This window comes from Neophocaena asiaeorientalis, unplaced genomic scaffold, assembly GCF_003031525.2.
Source record: "Neophocaena asiaeorientalis asiaeorientalis breed wild unplaced genomic scaffold, Neophocaena_asiaeorientalis_V1.1 scaffold230, whole genome shotgun sequence".
Classification (NCBI taxonomy): Eukaryota; Metazoa; Chordata; class Mammalia; order Artiodactyla; family Phocoenidae; genus Neophocaena; species Neophocaena asiaeorientalis.
This window is the reverse complement of record NW_020175186.1, coordinates 2,344,192-2,356,126: the sequence shown is the minus strand read 5'-3', so window position 1 is coordinate 2,356,126 and position 11,935 is coordinate 2,344,192. Positions and strand designations below refer to the sequence as shown.

At 34.7% G+C, this 11,935-nt stretch overlaps 1 protein-coding gene across 2 annotated transcripts in view; it reads right to left on the bottom strand.

Moving 5' to 3' along the window:
• Window positions 1–356: 356 nt before the first annotated feature.
• Window positions 357–11,935, bottom strand: part of PRMT3 (protein arginine methyltransferase 3) — a 131,729-nt gene continuing 120,150 nt past the window's right edge. For both annotated transcript variants that reach the window (XM_024764690.1, XM_024764691.1), the window contains one exon: window positions 357–499. In XM_024764690.1, coding sequence (XP_024620458.1) covers window positions 390–499 — 110 coding nt within the window. In that variant the 3' untranslated portion in view covers window positions 357–389. The remainder of the gene's footprint in view (window positions 500–11,935) is intronic.

Sequence of the window (11,935 nt, the reverse complement as noted above, 5' to 3'; positions counted from 1 at the left end):
GTTTAATAAAACAACATCCAAATAACTATTCAATTACCAGTATTTAAAATTTATAGTAAGAAACTTATTTAAAACAACAAAAGACTATCTCTGTTCCAAATTTAGGCCAATTTAAATGACTTTCAATACAGGGAAACTCAATGTAGGGGTTACATTTGGTTAAATCTCACTGACCAGACTTCCAAGAATGTGATTATGGCGGTGGATCACCAGGATCAGGCAGTGCCCTCCTTAGCTGCATCCTCAGATTCCTGCCATGCTGCTTCTCTCCTACTGAGGAGGCTCAGGAAAGGACCCATCATCCATGCGCTCACATAAAACCCTCCCTCCCCTCCCTCTCCACCCCTCCCCTACAACAAAAACTGCAGAGTAGTGCTTTTGTGGCCTTTTCACTGGAGACCGTAAGTTTGAGTTGAATTATCCAATGTGAGGGTCACAATGAGAGACCGTGGATCTTTCTTATTCTTGTGCACTGTGATCTTTCCTTTCAAGGCTTCACCTAGAGAAGAAAGGCAAAAAGTGTGTTTCAGAATTCAAGGAATACAGTGTAGCAGAAAAGTAAGAGTAGACCTGGTATTGCTCTTTTTTGGTGTGAAATGTTTCACTAATTTTTTTTTAACTTAAAATTGTTTTAGGGCAATTTTACGTTTAATTTTTGAACAAAACAGATCTAACTTACGCAGCACAAGTGTCAAATGCTTGTGAAAGAGTAAGCAAAACTACAGTGGTCACTGCAGGGTTGGGGGCTGTGTTATTGGACTCCTCAATATGAGCCCTTATGGTGCGTCCTGGGCATAAAAAAAAAGACATGGCCCCTGCCCTCAAAGAGTTCATGGTCAAGGGTGAAGCGAAATAGCTACATTAACAATTATACAACAGGTATGTGTCTAAAGTGTGCTGGAGGTGAGGATTGGGGATCGTCAGAAGGCAGTAAAAGGCAAAGCTTCACAAGAATTAATGGATGAATTATCTGAGGACTAAAGTCAAGGTTACCTTAACGAGTGTACATGGAGCAGCTTTTAAGGAAGAGAAAACACATACAGAGAGCCCTTGGTGAATGGCATTTTGGGGAAATGAAAATTACAGCTGCGAAAATTTACATGTGTATTTTATAGAGGCAAATGACAAGGTTGTTGGCCTTTAAGGTACTCACACCGTAAACGTATAACAGAGCTTACACAGGTAAAAGAATGAACACAAAAAATACAAGGCAAAGAATGATTCCCTAAAAACTTATCCTGTATGCTCCAAATTTTGTTTCACTCCAAAATGGAATTATATCTATGTGCTTTTCTGATTATAGATACTTCTCATTTTAAGGTTTTTCATTTATTTACCAACAGCCATTTAAAAATAAAAACAAGACTGTTAAGTTGTAACTGATCACCATTCCTTGCTTTAATAAGAGTAAAATCACAGCAAATACTATCAGGTATAGCTTTGAAAATCTGGATGGATACAGTGAGGCTTCATATAAAATGATTGTGGAATCTATATAAAACCATCGAAATACTGAATCAATATCTTATTTTAAAAAAACGCTGCAAATCAAATCCCCCACATTAAGGGCTAAAGAATCTGAACGCTTTTCAATATGATAGTGAAATAACACAGTAAAACACAGCAGAACCACCTCATAGTTATACTTCAGAGTATAAAGATTCCATTACTGATACATTCTGCACAGCCTGTAAAAAAGGCAAGGCTTATATAGTTTAATACAGAATTAAGGAATTAAGAGTAATGGAAAAAATAATGTGGCCCAAGATGCAGTCTATGTAACCTAATATAACAGTGATTTTACGTGTGGGTGTTATGTTAATACGTACATCTGGCTTTCTTTGGCTTCTGTATCTGACCTATTCCTCTATATTACTAAGAAAATGAAAAAAAAAACTACATCACACGCCAAGCTCATCAATAGCCTGACAAAGATTACCTGTGAGGTAGTTCTACAAACTTTGTAGAAAGTTCAGGTTGATTATTAGACAATAATTGCTAATATTTATTTAACATTTATTTTGTGCTAGCCCTATTCTAAAGCCTTTATGTGATTTATCTCACTTAATGATTACAAAGTATCTCTGTGAGGTTAAGTACGTTTCCCTCACTTTACAGATGAGAAACAAGGTTCAGGAAGGCTAAGCAATTTGCCCAAGGTCATACCACCAGTTAGGGAAGAACCAGGATGTTAAGCAGGGCAGTTTTGATTCCAGAGCCCATGTTCGTCAACTAGAGTCTAGTACCGCCCTATCTCTACCTGAAAATTGATTATTATCGTTTTAATACACTTTAATGGACATGAGACAGTCAAAATTTTACTATTCTATGACATTATTTGTAAAAACACTTAGCCACTTTATAAAAATTTTACTAATATTAAATTTTATATAATAATTTTTATTCTATAACTTTAATAAGCTATAATACATGTTTTCTTGACCATTAAGACATTAACCTAGGGAAGAAGTCATAAGTATCTTCAACAAATCTAAGAGATTTTCCATTTTTGAATATATAGGCAATATTTTCTTGTTTCTATTTTTTACCAACATTTAAAAATTGTTATTTTATACCAACAGTCATATCCTGAACTTATCATTTACTGATACTAAAATTGGAAATGAGTGGCTGCTCTATGATAAACTGCTATTGGTTTTATAAGTATATGACAGAAAAGAGTAATTACCAACTTGGTTATTAGGTTTAAATTACTGTTACTGAATTATCAACACAAGTTAACAAGTGTTGAATTTTACAAATTAGTGGCTTGTTAATTCCTTCCTATTTATAAGCAATGTGTCTTAGTGTAAATTACTTAATTTAGTTGCTTCTCTACAGTAGTTCCTATGTATGAAAAGACAGATAATGTATACTTGAGATATAAAAATAATGAAATGATCTCCACAGACCCAACATCAGGCTGGAATCTTACACAAACCACTGAAACCCCGTATTATGTCCCTCCAATCCAATCACATCACTTCTCCAACCTCCAGTGGTAACCATGATTCTAATTTCTTGTTACCATTACCTATTCAAAATAGTTCCACTTCACAGAGATGTATCCTGTATTAATAGACTGCTATTTATTTGTTCTTCCATTAAATTATTTCTAGTTTTTTTTATTACAAATAATGCTGCTATGATTACTGTTATATATGTCTGTTGTGTCCATAAGACAATAGTTTCTCTAGGATGGAAACTGCAGGATTTTAGGACATACACATGCTCAAATTACCATATAATGATAAATGGGCCTTTACTAATAAACTTCATCTAGTCATAGAAAAAGTCTCTTATCTACATAAGAAGTGTAACTTTCTTCATTGAGAGAATATTTATCAAAATCTGAGAGCAAATATGATAAAAAGCAAACACAGCAGCATTTAGATTAAAGTGAGAACACAGCAAAAATACCACTATCACTACATTATTTAACATTATTCTTGAATGTTCTACACAATGCAATATGACATAAAACAGAAATTAAGAATACAGATGTACTACTATTACGGGGGAAAAAAGAGATACAACTAATTTCAAATGTTATTTTCAGGGAAAGAGTTCCATAAATCTTTACTGAGTTCTCTTGAGACTTTAACTAAATACTGATCTCTGTTTGTGTATGGTAAAATTTCATGATTTTGAGCAAAGAACAACTCCTAGGGAGCAATGAGCCGAACAATTTCCAGAGCTCACAAAGGCTGGGAGGTCTGAGTTCCAAGCAGCCAGAATAGAAGGAACCTGCTGAACACTTATGATGATTCACTAGAGACACCACATTACGCTTTAGCATTACACCACCCAAAGAGTAAAGGCCACACCACTGCTCTCTAACAAAGCTTTAAAACATTTTTTGTAAAGATCAAGGTAATCTTTAAATAACTTAATTGCCTGCCAAAGCAAACTTCACATACTTTTTAAAAGAAAGTAACCAAAATCCAAACATTCAGCAAAATAATGCTTCCAGTGTTTGACATCCATTTTAAAATGGATAGATTTTTAAAGCGCTGCAAATTGAGGCCTATAAGCAGGAAAAAAAAAGTTACAACAATAACAAAAACACATCAAGGCACATCTTAACTTCCTGAAAACCAGTGATAAAAAGAATAATCTGTAAAATATTCAGAGAAAAAAAGACATATTACATATAAGGGAAGATAGAAAAGAGTGATCTCAAAATTTTCATCAGCTGGACACATTTTTGAAGTGATGAAAGAAAACCTGTTAAAAATTCTATATCCAGCAAAAATCCTTAATAAGTGAAAAATAAGAAAAAAATTCTTTTTTCAAAGAAACAAAAGCAAGAAATTCTTTTCCAGGAGGCCTGCACTACAAGAAATGTTAAAGGAAGTTCTTCAGACAGCAGGAAAATGACACCAAAAAGAAACCTGGATCTACACAAAGGAATACAGTGCTAGAAAATAGTAAGTACGTGGTAAATATGTTTTTACCTTTTTAAAATTTATTTAATAGATAATTGACTGTTTAAAGCAAAAATAGTAACACTGTATTGTGGGATTTAAAACATTTGGGGAAGTGAAATGTTTTTATAAAAATAGCACAAAGGGACTTCCCTGATGGCGCAGTGGTTGGGAGTCCGCCTGCCGATGCAGGGGACGCGGGTTCGTGTCCCGGTCCGGGAAGATCCCACATGCCGTGGAGCGGCTGGGCCCGTGAGCTGCGGCCGCTGGGCCTGCACATCCGGAGCCTGTGCTCTGCAACGGGAGGGGCCACGGCAGTGCGAGGCCCGAGTACCGCAAAAAAAAAAAAAATATATATATAGCACAAAGGATCTAAGAGGGTAAACAGAAGAGTATTGCTTTAAGAGTCAAAACTACAAATGTAGTGGTATGACATCATTTGATGCTAGTCTGTGATAAGCTTCAGGTGCATGTTTGAAACTCTAGAGCAACCATTATAGAAACAAACCCAAGTGTATAGCTAATTAGTCAAGGGAGGAGATAAAATGAAATAATAAAATATAAAGTCACAGGTTAAAAGTAATAGTAAGGAGAGGGATAGTCTACATAAACATTAATCAAAAAGAGGCTGGAGGGCTTCCCTGGTGGCGCAGTGGTTGAGAGTCCGCCTGCCGATGCAGGGGACACGGCTTCGTACCCCGGTCTGGGAAGATCCACATGTCGTGGAGCGGCTGGGCCCGTGAGCCATGGCCGCTGAGCCTGCGCATCCGGAGCCTGTGCTCCGCAACGGGAGAGGCCACAACAGTGAGAGGCCCGCGTATCACAAAAAAAAAGAGGCTGGAATGGCTATATTACTTTCACACAAAGTTGACCAAAGGGAAAAAAAATAACCAGAGATAAAGACATTTCGAATTGATAAGTTGTTCAATTCATAAATGAGACATCATAAACTTCTGTGTGCATATAATTACAGAGCTTCAAAATGCATGACGCAAACCTGACAGAACCATAAGAAGAAACAGACATATCCACAATCATCATTGCAAAGTTCGCCTCTCCTTTGTTGATAATAATAACAACTAGACAGAAAATCAGAAAGAATATGGAAGACCTGAACATTATTAACCAACCTGACCTGGCTGACATCTATAGAACCAAGATGGATCGTATACTGGTTCATAAAACAAATCTTAATACATTTAAACATATAGACATCATACAGAATATGTTCTGACGAAAACTGAATGAAATAAAAAATCAGTAACAGAAAGATACTTGAAAAAGCCCAAAATATTTAGAAATTAAACAGACTTCTAAATATTCCATAAATCAAAATAAAAATCTGAAAGAAAATTAGACAGCATTTCGATTTGAATGATTATGAAACACAACATGTAAAAACAGGTGGCCGATAGCTAAAACAGTGCCTAGAGGAAAAACTGATAACTTGAAATGCTTATATTAGAAAACAAAGAAGACAGACCCAAAGGTCTTCGTTGGGGAATTCTATCAAATATTTAAGGAAAAGTAATACCAAATGTACAAAAAATAAAGGAGGGAATACTCCATAACTCATCTTTTGAGGGCAGCATTATCCCGATACTAAAATAACTTTTTTTGTTTTGAATTTTAGAATTTTATTTATTTTTTTATATAGCAGGTTCTTATTAGTTATCCATTTTATACATATTAGTGTAAAAGAAGATAAATTTATTAGAAGAAAACTACAGGTAAATATCACTTATGAAGAAAGATTCAAAAATCCTTTGAACATACACTAATATGTATAAAATAGATAACTAATAAAAACCTGCTGCATAAGAAATAAAAAAAATCCTTTGAACAACAGAGAAAAATCATGATTGTCTCACGCAAATGTAGAAAAAGCATCTGACAAAATTAATTTCTTTTTTTATTTGAGTAAAATTGTGACAAAATTAATTTCTAACAACTTTCAGCAAGCTAGGAATAGAAGGAATCTTCTTCAACCCGATAAAGAAAATCTATGAGAAACTATAGATAACATCATTATTAATGGTGAAAAACTGAATGCTTTCTTCCTAAGACTGGGACTGAGGTAAGGATGCTCATTCTGACCACCTCTAATTAGTATTCTGTTGGATGTCCAAGTCACAGCATTAAGATGTGGGGGAAGAAAAAAATATACAGACTGGGGGAAAAAAGGTAAAACAGTCTTTATTTGCAGACTGTATGGTCTTAACAAATAGAAAATCCTTAAGCAATATTAAAAAAAAAAAAAGCTACTAGAACTGAAAGGATTAGCAATCTCAGGATATAAGATCAATATAAAAAATTGCATTTTTACATGTGAGCAATGAAGAATTACAAATTGTAATAAAAAAACCACAATAGCATTTACAATAGCATTGAAAAAGCATGCAATACTTGAGATAAATATAACAACATATATGTAACATTTAGTTACATCAAACTATGAAACACTGCTAAGGATGATCTAAGTAAATGGGGAGATACATTTTGCTTGTGGATGAGAGTACTGTTAAGAAGTCAGTTCTCCCCAGAGCAATCTATGGATTCAACACAATCCCTATCAAAATCCTAGTAGGATTTTTTTTTGCCAGAAATTAATAAGTTGATTTTTAAATTTATATGGAATTTAAGGGATCTAGAATAGTGAAAACAATTTTGAAAAAGAATAAAGTAGGACTTATATCACCTTACAAAGAAGGTGTCTTACTGGCATAAGAAAAGACACAGATTAATGGAACAAATAAAGCTCAGAAATGGACTTACACATATATGGTCAATTAATTTTTGACAAAAGAGCCAGGATAATTAAATGAGAAAAGCATAGCCTTTTCAAGAAATGATGATGAGACAACCTAATACACATTTGGGAAAAGATGAACTATTATTTTTAAAATCAACGTGAAATAGATTATAGGCCTAGATGTACTGACAAAATTATAAAATTTTTAGAGGAACCATAAAGGAAAAACTTTGATGTTAAGATAGCAAAGATTTCTTAATTAGGACACAAAAGCACAGACTTCAAAAGACCTTAAGAAAATGAAAAGACAAACTAGGAATTGGAATAAAAATATTAGCACCACATACATCTGACAAAGAACTTGTATGCATATATATAAAGATCCTTATGACTCAATAAGATGACAACCCAATCAAAAATTGAGCAAAATATTTTAAAAGAAACCTCACCAAAAAAAGATGTACAAATGATCAATAAACATATGAGAAGATGCTCAACATCATTAGTCATAAGGCAAATGCAAATTAAAAACACAGCTGTCACTACATATACATGTAATAGAATGACTTAAAATGACTGCCCTTTTATATAAGTGCTGACAAAGATGTGGAGCAAATGAACCGTCAACAGTGGTAGGAATGTTGAATAAGCACAGTCACTGTGAAGAAGTATGCCAGTTTCCTGTAAAGTTAAGTATATATTTACCATAAGACTCAATAATCCCACTCCTAGGTATCTGCCCAGGAGAAATGAAAACATATGCCCACACAAAAACTTTTACATGAATGTCCATAGCTATTTTATCCATAATGGCGCCTAACTGAAAACGATCTAAAAGTCTAGCAGCAAGTGGATGCATATGTAAATTACAATAAGTCCATACAAAGGAATACTACTTGGCAATAAAAAGGAACAAACTACTGATACACAGATGAATTTTTAAAATATGCTAAAAGCAAAGAAACTGGAGTATATTCTGTATAGTAACTTTGATATAAAATTCTAAAAGGATACTAATGCCTTAACTATTAGTAATACTAATACACAGTGATAGAGAGCAGATCAGTGGTTCTCCTGGTCTGGAAATTGAAGCTGGGGATGACCAACTCTAGTGGGGATGACTGCCTGCAGAGGGGATCAACAAGGAAACTTTTTAGAGTGATATAAGTATTCTATGTCTTAACTAGTGTGGGGTATACATTTGTCAAAATTCATTAAACTGTACAATTAAAATGTGTGAATTTTTTTTTTTTCTAAGAGACTGCAAGTTCTAGAAGGAGGACATTTTTTTGGGGGGGCGCTGCGTTGGATCTTTGTTGCCACGTGGGCTTTCTTTAGTTGCGATGAGGGGGCTACTCTTCGTTGTGGTGCATGGGCTTCTCATTGAAGTGGCTTCTCTTGTTGCAGAGCGCAGGCTCTAGAGCGCAGGCTCAGTAGTTGTGGCACACAGGCTTAGCTGCTCCGCGGCATGTGGGATCTTCCCGGACCAGGGCTCGAACCCGTGTCCCCTGCATTGGCAGGCGGATTCTTAACCACTGCGCCACCAGGGAAGCCCTAAAATGTGTGAATTTTTTCTGTATGTAGATATAAAATAAAGCTGTTTTTAAAATGTGGTGGCTTAGGAATAAATTCATAGATAAACAGAATATAGTAGAGAAACCAAAAGATCCATTATGGAGATTCAGTACACGGTAAACGGGGCATTTTAACTCACTGAGGAGAGGAGTCAAGAGAAATGTGTAAATATAGGAATATAAAAATTTTTTAGTATGGAACCAAAGTCAGAAACCAAAAGGAAAAGGTTGAAGATTTGTTTATACAAAAATGAAAAAATTCTATAAAGATACTTTAAAGAAAAGCAAATTACAACGTTACTTTCACTGCTTAGAATAGCAAAGATTTTTTAAAAAAGTAAATTTTCACTCGATTCCTTAGGATGGATTATGAGAAGTGGAATACTTTTTAAAAAAAGGAATAAAGTGTGTTCCAGTTTTACACTCCTGCCGTCTTCATGAATGTTGAGCGTTATTAGAAACCAAGCAACAACAGAAAAAGAATGAAAGAAAATGATAAAAACATCTTTGTTATTTAGATAAACAACAACCTGAATCTGCTTTGATTTGCAATTCAGTGATTATCAGTAGTGATGGGTATTATTAATATTTCAAATGTTTAACCACCATCTAAAAAGAAATCCTCTGAGCATTTACCTTTAGTGATTTTCTTGTTGATGTATATGAGGTTTTGTTGCAAATATTTCTTTTTAGTGTATGTGCCCTAATGGTTGCTGCTCCTTAAATTGCTTTAGACATGTTAAAAAAAATGTTAAGTTGGCTAGTTTGTAACTATCCTATTCAATCCTTAGTGTAGGGTCAAAATGTTCCCTGGTGCCTATAAAGCAGGTTATCTAATCCTGCATTTCAACTTTAAAGAATATATTTAAGTGGTCTTTGTACCCCTTAATTTAAAATACAGCCCAACTCAAGATGAACTGGCAGTGGATAATTTTGTTAAATTTTCACAAAAGAAAAAATTTTAAGCACCAATGTTAAATTAAAATACCTGAATAATTAAAAAGTTGTAACATTAAGGGACTTCCCTGGTGGCGCAGTGGTTGGGAATCCGCCTGCCAATGCAGGGGACACAGGTTCGATCCATGGTCCGGGAAGATCCCACATGCTGCGGAGCAACTAAGCCCGTGTGCCACAACTACTGAGCATGCGCTCTAGAGCCCGCGAGCCACAACTACTGAAGCCCAAGTGCCTAGAGTCCGTGCTTCGCAACAAGAGAAGTCACCACAATGAGAAGCCCGTGCACCCCAACAAAGAGTAGCCCCTGCTCGCCGCAACTAGAGATAGCCTGCGCACAGCAATGAAGACCCAACGCAGCCAAAAATAAACAAATAAATTTATTTTTTAAAAAAGTTATAACATTGTCTTATAAGCTGATGCTGTAATTTTCATGTCTTAAAATGAAATACCAGTAAAATAACTATTTCTGTAATAACCTTAATTTCAAAACGGGGGTGCAAACAGCACTTATTTATGTTAATTAAATAGCACGAAGGGTCACAGTAATAAATACATAGTTCACACTGCTGCACTCACTTCAATTGTTCAAGCCTGACTAAAGTACCAAGTCAGTGGCTATAATACTAGAATAGATCAGAGTAATTAATCAGTGTCAAATAGATATAAAATGACTGATGCTGTTAAGTGTGTATACTGTGGTGAGAGCTGAATAGGACACTCTCTATGGAACTGTGCTATATCACTTTGTTTTTATCATCGGCAGATGGCTATTAGTATACCACAAAGCAGCGGTGCAGTTCAATCAAGAACAAAATTGATTTCATTTCAATTCTGTCCTAGTCGTTTTTTAACATTAAGTTTCTTCCAGACCAATAAAATTTCATTTCCCCACAAGGGGGATAAATTAAAAAAATTATTATCACTATTAAAGCTTAGAGTTAAAAAGTGAAAGAAAAAAAAAAAAAGAAATGGATTCTCCATCACATAAGACCTTACTAATAACAGAGAAAGAGAACTAAACAGCCTGATTTTAATAATATTTTTCAAAGCCAAATCACAAGAAAAAGATCTGAATTTTTAAAATAAATACTGCCACATAAGCTTTTACAATAAAATTGTACATTATTTTGAAAGGAAAACAAATTTTAAAAAATCCTGAATTTAAAGTAAGTGTTTTTTAAATCCTTTAAAAGTATTCATCCTGGAAGTCTGGTCTCTTAACTCCCACAATGCAGGAAGTTCTCAAATGTTGTAGAGTACTTCTTTTGGAACTATTGTTAGAACTAGGCTGTGAAAACAGCAACAACAACAAAAACCCAAAATGAAGCAAAAACAAACTAGGCTCATCATTTTATAGTTCCCTTGTGCTTTTGGCCAAATGTAAAATTCTTAGTCTGAGAAATTCCGTATTCACACTGTCTTTTCTTGCTTTCCAAAAATCCAGTCTACCCCCAACGGTAGATTTACCATTCCCAAAAAAAGATTTATCATTACTGAAGATATTAACATACACACACACACACACACGGAAGAATAACTGTACAGCTATGTATACAATATTTTGTTAAAAAAATCTTGTCATTACTTTCTGGACAGTAAAATAAGTGGTACATACACAGCAAATTGTCCTGATTATACTTCTGGCTTTATTTAATTTTATCTAAAAATTTTACATGCCATACAGAGTCAAAAACTACTTTTTAACTCAACAACAGAGAACTCTCTTTAGCCATGCCGAAACTTCTGAGAACATCAGAGCTGACAAAATGGGGCAACCAAATACAGGAGCTAGATAAATGCCCTTGGCGTGTGTCACCCACAGTGATGAGAGGAAATTAATTTCAATGACAACACATATTACTGTACTTATTCATTCGTTCAGCAGGATATTTCTAATAGGCCAAATACTACATCAGATAAAAAAGAAGTGAGAGAGGCAAACAACTCATCTTCTATTAGAACCCTTTACCACAGCACACTGGTATGTTCTAACACAGATGTATGCATGAATTGATCTGGAAGAACAAAGAACAGAGCAGTTAACCTTCTAAGGACAAAGAGGAAAGATTTACAGAAATAAGCTGGGTCATAAAGGGAAAAGTGGAATTCATCAAGTGAAAGAGGTAAAAACAGTTTCCTAGGTAGAAGAATACCTTAGATAAAAGCAAGGAAGAAAAGACAGGAAAGTTAGCTAAAAAATGAGCAGTAGAGCTGGAGCATATGAT